This window comes from Neopelma chrysocephalum, unplaced genomic scaffold (assembly GCF_003984885.1).
Source record: "Neopelma chrysocephalum unplaced genomic scaffold, ASM398488v2 Primary Assembly neopelma1_64, whole genome shotgun sequence".
Taxonomy (NCBI): Eukaryota; Metazoa; Chordata; class Aves; order Passeriformes; family Pipridae; genus Neopelma; species Neopelma chrysocephalum.
Window position 1 is genome coordinate 6,143,327 of NW_020897721.1, and position 14,981 is coordinate 6,158,307.

Consider the following 14,981-nt stretch of genomic DNA (forward strand, 5'->3'; position numbering starts at 1 on the left):
GGCAGAAAAAAGCTCCCACTTACTTTCCATCTTCAGGCTATGAATGATAACCTGGTTTATTTGTTGTTCCATTGAGGAGCTGTCTTGCCAGCATTGCAGGGATGTGTCTAGTTAAGAATTCAGTCAGTACACAACACACCAACACCAAGGCAAACAGAGCTCTCTGTCTCAATATCCCACTGCATGAGCTGTGCCTACCACAGCATTTCCCTTTTGGAAGCATCAGCAAAGTGGCAGCCCCAAAGAGAATGAAACCACACTAAATGCTTTCACACAGATTTTGCATTCATGGTCTGCCTTATTTCACCTGACCTGGACTTCCCTTGCCCTTCCTGAATACTTCTGCTGCAAGTTCCTGCTCCATCTGCTCTGCAGTGGCAAAACATGCAGTCTCTTCTTGAAGGCTGATGGCTCCTTAGCTCCTGAAGGGTCAGAGTTGCATGTATGATTTCACCTACGGTGAAAGTGCAAAAGTAGGTCTGAGCTCTTTCTTGCACAGGGCAGTTGCCTTCAGTTCTATTTCTGATGTTCCCTATCCAAACGTTCCCTATCAGTTCTGAAGTGGACTATGCTGGAATAAAAACAAACAAACAAATAAACAAAAATAATAACAAAAAACCCTCACAAATAAACCCCCAAAAACAACCAACCAACCAAAAAACGCAAACAAAAAAAACCCAACAAAACATTCCAGTTTGGAAATACACTAAGTATTGTGAAACAAAATAACTTTTTTTCTGGAAGGAATTCTTGCCTAGGAAATTTTTCTAGGCAGTTTTGCTGTATCAGTTAACTCAAAGAGTTTAATTAGAGAGTCTGACTTTGTCATCTCCAACTGCATCTGGCATAGTGATGTCCCTGCAGTGCCCAGTCCTGCTTTGAGCAGGAGGCTGGACTAGGTGACCACTGGGGTTCTTTCCAACCTCTATTACTATCCTGTAAATGTGCATCTTACAAACATATACATTATTTGGCTCAACAGTTTGAAAAATAAAGACAAATAAATACAGTTAATATTTGCTCAGTGGCTGTTTTGAAGCAAAGAGAACTAGATAATACAAAGTGTGCAACTGTTGGCTGTGTGGGGGAATTAAGAGACAGTAGACATTTAGGTTTGCAGTTTTAAAACTATCTTAGTGGTGGGTATGTTGAAGCTGTGTTGAAGAAAGGAGAGAGTCAAGGGGAAGTTTGCAATTCCCAGGACACGGGGTTAGTTTCTTATTTATAGCAACAGATTTTACAGATGGCCAAGCATTGACATTAGCAGCCACTCTGATGTTCTCTGAATGGTGAAAGGAAATTCAGGTGGAAAGCAGAAAAACTGACAATAATAACTTCTGATCAAATAAATATAAATTATGACTGTGATTTTTTTTTTTTTGGTGTGGGCTAGTCTAAAATAGGGGTTTTTTTTCGTATTTGTAATACCACATACATACACAGAAGACTGAGGGAGTGGGTGTTGAGATTTTAAGAGGAATATTCGAGTCTAAATCCCACTAACTGCCACAAAGATTCAGCATTAACCTTTTCTAGCCAGCTTACTGCAGAGTGTGACTAAACACCACTAAATTCGAGGTGCAATTGTGTTTAATTGTATAAGTGATCATGTCTAGCAGGGCTTGACTGTAGCACCCAGCTCCTGCTTTGCCACAGGACAGAAAATCAGAAGTAGACTTGTTCAACAAGAAAATAGGGTTGGCATAAGAAAATAGGGTTGGCATGTGGGTGTCATTTGATTTCTCCCCTTTAAGTGTGTTTAGGGCTGGACAAAGTTTTCCACAGATCGGGAGCAGCACCTGACAACAGTGGTGTGTGTTTAACTTGTCCTATCCAGCTGGAAGGTTTTCAGTCCTGAAACAGGCTGATTAAATATGCAAATGTAAAATCCAGTCCTGGGCATACGGCCAGGAAAAGGTCTGGTGGGGGAATTGGATGTTGGCTGAGCACTCAGTGGAGGAGGAACTGTCACACCTCATCAAGGTGAGCTGGAGAGGACAGTGCCAAGTGAGCTTCCCTGCCCTGTGCCTTGGAACAGGCATTAGGGCACGGCTGGATGGAGCCTGATGAACACGGTGGAGCCAGACAAATCTGACCTGACTTCTCTGCCCTCATTAGGAATTCTCTCCTTGCTTTACTTGCCCAGAAGAGATATATGGTTGTAACAGCATTCCCACTTTAATCCTTGAGAATGTTGTGACCCTCAACAAGACAAGGGCTCAGTCTTCAGCTGTGCCAGGGGAGGTTTAGGTTGGATATCAGGAAGAAATTTTTACAGAGAGAGTGCTCAGCCATTGGAATGGGCTGCCCAGGGAGGGGGTGGAGTCACTGTCCCTGGAGGTCTTTAAGATGAGACTGGATGTGGCATCAGTGCCATGGGCTGGGAACCACAGCGGGGTTGGATCAAGGGTTGGACTTGATGATCTCAGAGGGCTTTTCCAACCCGGCTGATTCTGTGATTCTGTGACCTCCTCTAGACCCAGAGCTCCTGTGCACAGGTGCATTCATAACTAACTAATGTGATATTTGGAACTGGAACATTTTTCCACTCTGCTGACCTCTGAATGAGAACAGTGACCTGCTGCAGCTGACAGAAGATCAGGCTCTGTTAGAAATGTGCCTTTGGCCAAGATGAGCAGTCAGTGTTTGTGCCCAGCAGAGGAGGCACAAGATGTGCATGGAGGGTGGAGACTCTGGGGGCAGGTGAAACATCTGTGAACTTGCCAGGAATCAGTAACAGCCATCCTTCCACCACCCTGCTGAGGGGAAGGACTGGGATGGAACTCACAGGAGTGTATTTGCAAGGGAAGATGAACTAATTGGAGAATGAAGTGTCCTCTGCTCACTTTTCTACTAAGGCTTTAAGTTTCTAAATTGTTAATAGAAAATTTTCAATTATTTTTTTTTAAAAATCATGTTTTGGCGATTTAGTTTAATATTCCATAATTCCTTTCACAGTCAGTTACAGAATCCCCACCTACTGCTAAGGACAGCAAGTGGCTGCTTTTCAATAATGTACTGGAAATGCAAGAGCTGAAAGCACTGCTCACAAAAACACCCGTTGCAAGCTGCCTGAGTCTGTGGGAATCAGGTGTTTCAGATTAATGAAATGAAATGAAATGCACTGTGGTAGCTGTAATAAGCAGGTAGATGCTGTTATTTTTAAATTTATTTCTCAGTGATCTCCAAGGCAGCCAGACAGCAAAGTGCATCTGAAAATTTAGTGGACACCTACTTGTGTTTTGACATGGCTAAATGTAAATCCCTCTGGATATATGGCCTTCTGTCAATTGAGAAGAAAGGGAGGAAAAAATGATTGTTTTTAATATCTGACTCATCTTTTAAAGCTCTTTTCAAGTGACAGTCTGTAGGAGGGTAATAAGTTCTAGAGAAGAGCAATGCGTTGGTAGTCAAGCAAGACACCACTGATCCTACCTGGCTGCCATCAGCCACCTGGTAGGTGTCTGAAGGACAAAAGTTCCCTTTTCAAAGCCATCTGAGGAAAAGGAGCATAACAAATAAGTTAGTCAGTGCAGAGCAGAGGATTAAAGGTGTCCAAAAACTTTCCCTGTTTCACATCACATGCTACCAAAGCTTAGCCGCCTTTTTCCTTTTTTTTTTTGTTTTAATTTTTTTTTTTCCTCAGTGTTGTTCTACAGTTTCTTTCTAAAATCAGTTGAAGTCACATTTAACCATTATGAAAGAACATGTGACCATCCACCCTCTCACAGCCTTCCCTCATGAGCCTTCTCATTCTGATGCCATTGTAAGTGTGTCTGGGCTTCTAAATTCCAGAACCTGCATCAGCTGGAGATTTGTTGACAGAAAACTTAATTGGCCGATTTTAATGACAAAAGGAGCAGCATTGTACCATGGGGATGGTTCCTCCAGCCATTTTTCACACGAGCTCATTAAATCTCTCTGTATTTTGAGTTACCTAAAGCCATAGCTGCATTTCTAAACTGGAAGCACTATTGGAAAACTATATGGATCTTGCTTTTATGAGAAGCCAGCCTTAAATAACCTTGAAAGCAGTCCTAATTTATGAGGTTTGTTATATTCTGAGAAAGGGAAAACACACCGTTTTCTCTCTGGAGCTGCTGAGAGTGTCATTGAATTACTGTAGTACTGGATGTGAATTATGGTCACATTAAGTTAGTTTTGTGCCACAATGTTAAGTTAGTTTTATGAATTGGCCCTTTGTTATTTAGGAGGCCGGCGTGGGAAGCACTGGGGCTGTCATTAGTCACGCTCATCCATATTTTAGTGTTGCTGTTGGGAAGTCAGTGTTCCAGCCTGTCATAAAGGGCAGCGATTTCCATGCTTACAGAGCCAGTTCTTCGTCACAGCTCCCCACATCTTGACCTGAGTATCAGTCCCAGCTCTGAAGAGGCCACCAGAAAGCCAGTGGCAATCAGCAGGGCTGATAAGATTAGATCAGTTATACAGTGCAGATGTATTTATGGAGTAAAGAGAGAATAAAAATATGTAATCAGACAAGAGAACTTTGAAATGGCTGTGGCCTTCACCCTGTGTGAAGTATACATCCTGTGGGACAGCCATAGGGAAATAGGTGTCTTGGCAGTTGAGACAGGCAAAACAAGCTGTTTATAGCAGCTGAGGTGGGAGTTGCTGGTTTTATTGCAGCTGGAGAAGGTTATTTGGTCCAGCAGAGTTCACCACTCCCCTTTCTCTTTGCTCCTGGTGAGTCCCCCCCTTTGAAACCCTTTGTCTTCATGGCACAGAACGCAGCCCTTGCTGGAGAACTGACTTTCCTAAGGCACGAGCTGCTGCTTCCTGAACTACTCCAGCATTCCAGAACTATTCCATGTGTTTGCTTCAGCACTGCAGGAAGCAGCAGCTCCAGCTGCCACCATGAGGGAGAGCAGGGCAGGCGAGGGAACGAGGGAACGGTGCCTCTGGAAGCTGTGGGGAGGGGAGGGGGTTCAGCTCGGACTGGAAGGTGCCCCTGCAGTGATCCCAGGGGGTGCAGCCTGCCAAGCTCCCTCAGGGCTGCCCAGGCTGGGGATGCAATGCTGGAGCTGCTGTGTGCAGCCACTGGTGGGATGTGCCAGTGCTTCCAACAGGAGGCAACAGGGACCAAACTCTGCCACGTCTGCGGGTGCCACCAGGAGCGACACCAAGGCATGGAGTGGGAATGCAGCCCCTTGCTGGATCTCTGAAAGGAGCAGCTGCTGACTCCCACACAGGGCTCAGCACTGAGGGACTCAAATGTACATGGAGTGCAGTGAGGCTGCACAGGGCTGGCTGTGAGCCAGCACCGTATCTGAGCAGCATTTCTTGGCCTATTTAAAAAGGGCATGTTTTGAATATGAAACTCCTTTAATTCTCCTGCAGAACAAAGTGGCAGAAAGTCTGATGGTCAGGAACGTCCCCTTCAAACACTGCAATGGTCTGGCATCCTAATCAGCAACCTGGAGGTGAAAATGAAGCACATAGTTCAGAAAAAGAGCATTTAGCAAAGTTGTCCTGGGTTGTGCAAACTCCATGGCATAAGAGACAAGCATGGAGAAGCAGAAAGGACTCTTGCTTTTGAGCAGAGACCAAAGCTCTCAGCAGGCTTTTGAGGAAAGGAATAGTCACCAGATGCATCTGTGGGGTGTGCACAGCCAGTGGGAAAGCTGCTGCTGTCACTGCTGTGGGGGCAAAAGACAGATCTCCTTCCCTGAGTGTGACCTGTGTGACACTCACTGCGGGGGAGGGACACGGAACTCATCACTCCCAACAGCTCAGGGCCACCTCATGTGCTCCAGGGAACACACCCAAGTGTTCCTGGCTGCAAACATAATCCTCCTTCGCTGAAAGGCAGCTCCTCTTGCTCAGCATAGGAAAGTTAATTTGTCTTTTTTTCTGGTGAAGTACAGTCATGACAAATAACTTGAACAGAAAATGGAATCTTTGGGGTGTTAAAAAAATTTCTTCAACGAAAGGGAGCCCTCGTGCCACAAAAGCAGTGCCCCTAGAAAAGCTGAGTTGTCCAAAGGACATCATAAACCCAGAACCAGCTCACCAAACTCCCAAATACAAATGCACAGAAACACCCAAATTTGGCATGTTAGGGAGGGGCCATGACCCCAGAGGGCTGTGCAGCCCTTCAGGACCTCGACAGGTTGGAGATGAGCCTTTGGAAACTGTTCTGTATCCCAAAGGGGTACCTTTGCTTTGAAACACAAATATTTAAGAGGAAGAGCTTAAGCTCCTTCACTTGATTAATGTACTTTGCCACAGATGATGGAGCCTATGGAACCTTCTTACATAAATCTGTGGGAACAAAGTGGATAATGTGGTTTATGGAAGCTCCTCTTTAACATGAAACAGAGTAACTTTCACTTTATATTGGACCGGTTTTTTGTGTCAGTGTTTAGATTCTGAGAGAATTCTTTGTAACTTAATCAAAACTAATGGTTTTTTCCCTGCTTCACAGGTCGATGCAGAAGGAACACAGGAGGATGTTTTTCTGGAAATCTGCAAGACAATGGACTCTTTTCTGAGAAGGGAAGAGGCAGCACTTTGCACAGAAGCGCAGTGATGGTGTGTACTGGTGTGTACTGGTGTGTACTGGTGTGGACACAGCCTCACCTCTTGTGCACCCACAGCCAGGAGTGCAATGCTGGTCGAAGCAATCCTGCTTTCCTGAGAGGTGTCTGGAATGTGTGCATGTGCTGTGTTCCTTGATGAAATCCTTTCTCCCTGTGCTGACACACTCCATAGAACGTGCTCCGTGTGCCACCCCCACTCTGAGAACTGCAGGTTGTTTTACTGACCCCACTCTGAGAACTGCAGGTTGTTCTCCTGGTTGGTTGCTCTTCATGGGTTCCAAGCAGGCAGGTGAGCAGCAGCTCTGGGTTGTATTTCCTGCTCTCCTGCCTCGGATGGGGAATCAGGCAGTGCCTGGCCAGCAGAGAGCTCTCCAACCCCCTCACACACTGATGTTAAGGTGACTGCTTACGGGTTTCCCATCAGACATTATTTTAATTAACAGTTTTAATTTTTGGGGTGTCACTAAGCTTGTTCTCGGGCTTTAGTGACTAAACCCTGTTCTCTGTCACATGCAGCTGTAAGACAGCTGGAATTAGTTCAGCTACAAGTTGAACTTTTCACCCGTCCCCAGAACACTGTTACAACAAGGAGAAAAATTAATTGAGGATACAGTTGAATATTGTGGAATTCTGTCAACCCATCATCATGGTGCAAACACCGTTTTTGAGAGAGTCTTGTCTCCTGCTGGGATTTGCAGGATTTTATAACTGACTGCCCAGTTGTGTGAGCTGAGGTGAGAACAATGGTTGTGTTGTACAGTTGTGTGTGTGAGCCAGTGATGGTCCATGTGAGCAGCAGTTGTGCCATAGCTGTTAAAGTCTGCACGTGAAGGTGACTGTGAGCCAGAACCCACCATGTCACCTTGAAATCACCTTGAAATTGTACCTGGGAAGCATCTCAAATGCAAAATTCACATCATCATCATCATCTCTTGTCTTGTACTGCCAGTGCCAAAACCTGGGGAGGAGGGGGTGTGTGTGGGTGGGGGGGTCTGGTGGGGTGGGAAACCAGCAAAAAAAACCAACAAAAAGGAAAATGTCAGGGATTATTTGATTCCTGTTGCTTGCATCTTTAGTAAGTCATTTCTCTGTAATAACTGCAAAAAATTCTGTAAAAGTCACACCGTGTTTCCGTTGGGTTAACCCAAATGTTGTGGAGTTTCTCTGGTATACTGACAGCTAAATAAAAAGCTTGTTTGACATTCCTGTAAAGTAATTGCATCCTCTTACTGGAACTTCTGGATGAATTCACAGTGGAAGTGGGTTGCATGATTGCTCGTACCGTCAAAGTTGTACTTTATGCAGCAGATTTGCATTTTTAAAGTTACCTTTCTTGTAATGAAGACATAATACAAATAAAAACATGTACAAAAATGAGGAGGAATGGTTTCTGTTACAGTATATGTGGGTTTAATCCTTTTCAAAGCACAGTACATGACTTGAAAATATAGCTCAAATCAGCATGCTTACAGAGTCTGTCCTTTTTCCAGCCAGGGCCGAGTCTTCTGTCTCGTTTTCTTCCTCAGCATTTGCCCTGGAAATGCTAATTCGATTATTTTTACGGGTCTTGTTTTACGTATGTTCTTATCCTTCATATCCTGGATGTTCCTTCTTTTCCTGGGGTCCTTCTACAGCCTACATTTTACCTCTGGTGCTCTGGCAAGTGCTTCTCCAGCTCCAGCCCAGCACTGAGGGAGCAGCGGCGGCGGCAGCACAACATCAGCTCGGGCAGGCCGGGGTGGGGAGGGAGCCCTGACCCCCAGCAGCTGCTGCTGTCGTTTGTTTGTTAAAATTAAAATACTCTGGAGTTACCAGGAAGTTGCAAATTCACCTGGGGAGGTTTCCTGGATTTCTAATCCCAGCAGGATCTCGTACTTGGTGCAGGATGGGAACAAAGGCAACGAGCAGCTGCTGTTTGGTTGGTTGGGGGGGGGGAAAGGGGAGGTTTAAAATCTAATTATAGAAATTATTTAACATACAGTTTCAGTTTAATTTTTCTTCTTTCTGCTTCTTTTTTTCTGTGGAAAAACCAAAAAAAAAGCCCATGCTTGATTTGGTGTATGTGCATTAGATACCTATTTGCATATGTTCATCAAGTCTGCAAGAGAAATAGCTGTATATGCATGCAGAGGGAAATATTCATATTTATACATATTCAATAAAAGAGGACTTATCCAAGACACTCCTTTCCTGGGTGATTCAGACTTGAAACTGTCCTTCTGCTTCCAATCTCATTCCAGTGATGCTGTGATGTTTTGTTCTTTCCCAGCTATCCTAAACTGATGACTCTTTTCTCTCATGTACTTTCATTATTTTATTCCAATAATTTTTCCAGGATATCAACAGAAAATGAGTATTACCACAGATTGTCTCCCTGATAATACACCTTCACCAACTCTGGTGTCCTAGAAAGACCATGAATGATGTGGAAAGCACATTTTTGTGGTATTAGGGAGCCTCTCAGAGCAGTATCTTTTCCAATTTAAAATACATCCTGCGAGGTTTTGTGTTACATTTTTTTAGGGCTTATTAAATTTATCTTAAGTATAGTGAAATATGTTCACAGATGCTACTTGCTCAATGTTTTAGTAACTGTACTGTATTACCTTCTAAATAGATTAAATGCCTAAAATTATTGTTTTTCTGAAGCAGAAAATAGCTACACCTAAAGTTATTGCAAAACTTCGTACTGATCCATCTATCATTAAAGTTCCATGGTGCAGCCAGCCAATTATCCTTCTTATTGCCACCTTTGTAAGTCAAATTAGTCTGTTTTCTACCTAATTGCTCTGAGTATTCTAGTTTCAAAGCAACTGGAAGTCTAATTATTACAGTTATAAAATAATCGAGTGTTTCTGAATCACGAGCTATACATTTCAATAAAAAATATATTAAGTAAAATATGTCACAAATAATTACAAAGCCTCTCAGACAACGGCATACAGTGGGTACCAAGGCTACTGAAAGTGGAGTTTCCCGTGGTCTGGCAGAGGAGTCTGTGAGATGTGAGGGCTGAAATGCTCCTCCTGCCCCGGTGCCCAGTGCCAGGAGAGCAGAGGAGGGCACTGGGCATCCTGCAGGGCTGGCACAGGGAGCTGTGGGACGGAGGAAAAGCTCCTCTGAACGTTTCCCACCTCGATTAAAAAGTCAGAACTTACACAGAAAGGAAGTCACAGCAAGCATTCTATATATAAACAGACTGGATCCACATAGTTTATTTCTCACAGTTCTCCTGACAATTGAACATTATTTAAGAACATACTGTATACACAGATAAGAAGGAACATACAAAATGTTTTAAATGATGCACAACAAAATCCAGCAGTATAAAAGAATGCATGTGAACCCTTGCTCACTGCTCAGGCTAAATTTAATCACTGTTTAAATAGTAATAAAAATACAATCTTTCATGGATCTTGTGCAGACTACAAAAGAGGAAAAATTATTACCATATATATGATTTATATTAGGCAGTTTTCTTTGATGAGTTGCACTAACAACTCCAAATACAGAGGCAGAAGGCTGTGTATTTTATTTTAAAGGAGTTAATGTCGAGTATTAGAGACTTTACACAGTTACTAGCACTGGCACTTTTCACCATATTTTGTACACATCACATGATCATCTTATATAACATTACATTTAAAAAATATATCTGAGTGACAATTTTATAACATTCACACACCATGAGCTGGTTAAGGAAGCAATGCCACAGTTGCCCCCTGTAGTGCTTCACTGTTGGTAAATAGAGTTCATCGTGGTTTTAAAAAAAAAATTAAAAAAATTGAAAGTCAACATGATTAAGCAGCTCCCATTTAATAAAGGCCTGTAACCAACCATCGCCTGGACAGTGAGGATTTGTAGAGTACAGCCTAGAAGCAAACACTGTCATTGGTTAAAACCTTGCCTAAAGAAGTCAGTTACTGTGCTGAAAACTATTTCACAACAAAACTGCAAGCTACTAAACTGTTTTTATATAAATACTTCATCTCCTCTGATCTCATTATAACCGAGTTCTTCAAAGCCTTTGGAATTTACTCTGTCTTTAATGTGTGCTCTCCATTCTGGCTCACCCTTTTGAATGTTTTTGTTTAGATTTCACCACCTAAAAGTGTCTAACGTGGTGAGAAAAGTCTCCCAGTGAAACCTTCTGCACACTAGGAATGTTCAGCTGCTGTTCAGTGATCTAGAACCATGACAGCTCGAAGCTGCAGTTTGACAAGTACACCCAGGAAGCTGTCATGCTGTGAGTGACATTTCAGGGAAAGCAGAGTCTTTCCAAAATGTGCACGGAATTAACAATGGTGCCATTGTTATTTATTCAAAGAGGACAGTAAACCCAAGCTGGTAGATCTGCTTCCCATGTCATCTATTTGCTGGAAAGTAGTTTGGGTCAAGATAATTGTAACTGGTGCCCTGGGACATGCAGTAGTCTCTGTCTAAAAATGTCTCTGCTCTGTAAATAGGTTCTAACTGGTGATCTTCCTTATGAATCTCTGTTTCATGCAGACTGCAAGGGAAAGAAAGAGATAACAGTTTAAAAGTCAAATATTGTCCTTCACTTTCAGAAACAGCGATCATATGAACTGATTCATACCAAAGTGGATCCCAGTTCATTCATAAAGTGTAATTTCCCCCCTCTATTCAACAGTACCAAGCACCTCTTATTAAAAAATAAATTATGCATCCAGAACTTGTTAAAAAATATATCTCCCCACAAATACATGCTGATATTTGATAAAAAAGTATCTTCCACTTTACCCAGCACAGGGTGTGTGTCCTGTGCTGGAGCAAAGATTCCCAACACACACAGCAATTACACAGAGGGGAGATCTGATCTCCTGACAAATAACAAGTAGAAGCACAAATAACAAGTAGAAGCAGATGCTGCTCACCAGTCAGAACAGGAATCACAGAAATCCAGGGACATTTCCTGAGGGCAGTCCTGGCAGTGCCACCGGACACCCTGGATGGGTTCAATCCCGCAGTTGTCGCACTGTGGAGCAGATGGAGAGCACTGAAATCCAGCAACTGCAGCACTGCTGTTCCCACAGGACACTCCAGTGCTCCCCATGGAGAGCCCTGGGTGTGTCCCCGTTCCTGTGTGTCCCCGTTCCTGTGCCAGCCCACGCAGCCGAATCCTTCCCACCACAATGTATCCATGGATAAGGAAGTCCTCAGGCTCTCCGGATTCATCTTTCTCCTTCTTTGCTTCCCACTCCCCAAATGCTCCATATTTTGACATTATCCTGCTCAACAAGAGCAGCCCAGCCCTGCCTGCAGTCCCTGCTCATCCTCCTGTGGCTCCAGGAACTGCTGAGACTCAGCACATGAACGTGCTAAAGCCAGCAAAAATAAAAAGCACCTTGGTGGTCTAACACTGGATTAAGTTTGTCCTTATCAACTGATGAGTCTGTCTCAATTCTACTGTCCTTTTGAACTGAACTCTAAACTATCTTTGCATTCTTACAGAAATGGGTATTAGAAAATAAATCCAGCTGCACAACACTCAACAAAGTGAGGAAACTGTTCCAACAGTTACAGCAAGCAGTTAGACAGAGAATTGTCTTGCAAGAATATTTTCTTGCAAACAGGAAAATATTGATTTCAAGAATGCCCCTTCTTTCATGTCTCCTATGAGGGGCTGATTCTGGGACAGCACATGAGTTTTACTTAACGTTTATTCTCTTAACTTTATGAAAACATTGTTTTGTGTCCTTCAATTTCAGGGAGTTATTACTTGATAGGATTGTGAAGTTGCTACAAAACAAAGAAAAAATATCAACCTATGACTGTTATTCAAAATCTTTGTCCCTTCCTTGGCCTCAGGAGGAGACAAAATAACTCCAAACTCAATCAGAGAATTATCAGGAATGAATCACTGTTAGAACAATGTTGTGTCAATGGAATTCTGCAATGACTGAACAAGGCTCTGTTACAAGCTGCATTTTCCTAACACAGTGAGGGAAAGAGAGAATGTTTATTCATCTCCAGAAAACACCAGCACTCAGTGAGACCCAAGAGTGAATTACTTGGGCTTTTTTTAATAAAGAAACTGAGGAAAAGCAGAGACAGTGAACAAGAACTAAGGGACCAAACTTGCTGCATGAAACAAAACCTTTGCAGGGAACTCAAACCACGTTCTCTTGGAAAACTTCTTAATCCCACTGAGAAACAGAAGGACTTCTCTCACACTCACCTTGAATCCCACGTGCTGCACAAACCCACTCTCTGCATGCATTTGCTGGAGCTTCTGTTTCTTCAATTTTTTAAACTCTAACAGTTCTTTGTACTCGGGTAACTCTCGGTATGTCACTGGAATACTCTCTTCATCCTGGTCCCCAGACAGAAACATCCTCACTTTAGGATATTGTAAAAAATTCTTCCCATAAATCATTATGTAGGATTATTAATGGTTGAGGAAAAGATGGCAATGTATTCCAACATAATGGGGAAATATTTCTAAAAGCATGGCACAAAACAGTGCACACAGCTAACCTACAGTTTATTTTCTATTGTTTATACTTCATTATTTGCATTAAAACAAAACCCACATTATCCTACAAACAAGTTTCTTCTGGTGAAGACCTTAGCTCTGGTACAAAGCAGAGAGCAGTGCCTAACTTTAATTTCTATTTTGGGGTTTTTTTCCCTCATTTTAGATGTCTAATGGCAATTTGCATTTAAACCCCTTCTCCAGACATTGGGAGCAAAATGGCAGCTGCAGGAGCAGAGTCAGCTTTTGTTTGAGACAAAAAGAGAGTTTATTGTAGTTCCAGACACTGGGCAACAGATGATGGAGCTGAGAACTAAAATTTCAGGTCAGTTTTATTAAGTTAATTGACCTTTCTCTTCATTATTCCATGGAATGGTGTGGACAAGGACTGTCTGTAGGGTAGTTATGATCACTGTTCTGAAGCTGCTTTCAGAAGAAAACTACTTTTCACAGCTACTTTCAAAGCTGTGAAAGTATTAAGAACTAATGACACCATTTTACAGTTTAAAGAATTTTCATACAAACTGATTTTGAAAAGACCCATGGAAGTCAAGGCAGTACCAAGCTCCCATTATATGTATTTTTCATTTCAAGACAGTCAAAATTAAGAGTATTAACTTCTCACCTCGACCTGTGAGAATAAGGAGTGATGAGAAGCACCAGTCCATGACTGAAAGAGCAGAACTGTCAGAGTTATCCAACTTCTTCACCCCTTTACTGTCTCTTAACAGCAGAGAAACAATAATTGCTGTTTTCCAGAAGTTATGAAGCAGTTTGGCTCCCTACAGGTTTGTGCAAACATCTTTGCCAGGGATCTACAGCAAATGGGTCAATTTTTCAAGAAACACACAATTCCTGGTTTTTTCTCATCCAGTTTCCTTCAACAAAGGTTGAGGATCCCTCTGCTATGAAAGGACAGAAGCTCTAATTCAGATGCTCCTTTCAAGACAACTCTTTTATTGCAGCAGCTCTACTTGGGGGATGTCACCTGCCTGCAAAGATGAGGAGCCTTTACTGGCACAGAGCAGTTTTCAGACCCTGCACCAACAGGAACATTCAGGTAGCAATTAAAATTCTTCTAACGTAGCCTAAATGCATGATTTCTTTTCACAAATCTGTGAAGACTGAAGATTCTGTATTATTTACTAAGTTAATTAAAGGAAGTGAGGGAAAGAGGCTTGCTCTTTAGTATTAAATTGCTAAAGGCCTCATCAATTATTTAATTGTAATTATGAACCTATATAAAGGACTAGACTGCCAATGTTCAGAAAAATTATGGTTAAATGACACGATTCAATTGTGTGGTGAAAAGCTACAGCCTCTTAATATAAAACAGGGATTTTGCTTCCATGCAAATCTCAAGTTTTTCTGAGAAAAACTGCCTGTCACCAAAGAACTGTATATTGAATAAAGTATGTTTTAACAGCTCCCTGTGTGGACAATTCATTCTGCAATAGTAAGCAGTTGTATTCTGGAACAGTTAGACGACTTCATAAAATTAAGAAATCACAACTGAAAAGTAAATGAACTCTGCTGGGAACAGTGTTTCTTCACTTGGAAATAACTCACTTATACCAAACTATAATTTTTCAGGAATGGTTATGCCAGTCAAGCTGACTGGTGACATTCAGGCAAAATCTTTTGTCTTTACCCAGGAATGGCCCCTGGTAATTCCACTGTGAAGTCAAAGAAAACCTCATTTTCTTGCTCCACTGCATTTCTTCTGCACAGCACAGGATTTTTCTCCAAGACAGTGACTGTCACTGAGAGACCTGACTTTTAACATTAGAACAGAATCCTGTAGGTTCATTTTGAACACAGTTTATGATCCTCTTTTTGCTTCCCAACTGCTTTTATTTTGCACTGATAATGGGGATCTCTTTGTAACTGAGCTCACCTGTGTCTCTCTACATCACTTCCAGTCA

The 14,981-nt window shown here is 42.4% G+C and overlaps 2 protein-coding genes across 3 annotated transcripts in view; one reads left to right on the forward strand and one right to left on the reverse strand.

Moving 5' to 3' along the window:
- AK5 (adenylate kinase 5) overlaps window positions 1–7,961 on the forward strand; it is a 76,175-nt gene extending 68,214 nt beyond the window's left edge. The window contains exons 14-15 of the mRNA XM_027683267.1: window positions 6,446–6,771; window positions 6,805–7,961. Coding sequence (XP_027539068.1) covers window positions 6,446–6,550 — 105 coding nt within the window. The 3' untranslated portion in view covers window positions 6,551–6,771; window positions 6,805–7,961. The remainder of the gene's footprint in view (window positions 1–6,445; window positions 6,772–6,804) is intronic.
- A 1,781-nt stretch (window positions 7,962–9,742) lies between these two features.
- Window positions 9,743–14,981, reverse strand: part of ZZZ3 (zinc finger ZZ-type containing 3) — a 49,585-nt gene continuing 44,346 nt past the window's right edge. For both annotated transcript variants that reach the window (XM_027683266.1, XM_027683265.1), the window contains exons 11-13: window positions 12,760–12,894; window positions 11,456–11,556; window positions 9,743–11,070 (exon numbers count right to left, since the gene is read on the reverse strand). In XM_027683266.1, coding sequence (XP_027539067.1) covers window positions 10,926–11,070; window positions 11,456–11,556; window positions 12,760–12,894 — 381 coding nt within the window. In that variant the 3' untranslated portion in view covers window positions 9,743–10,925. The remainder of the gene's footprint in view (window positions 11,071–11,455; window positions 11,557–12,759; window positions 12,895–14,981) is intronic.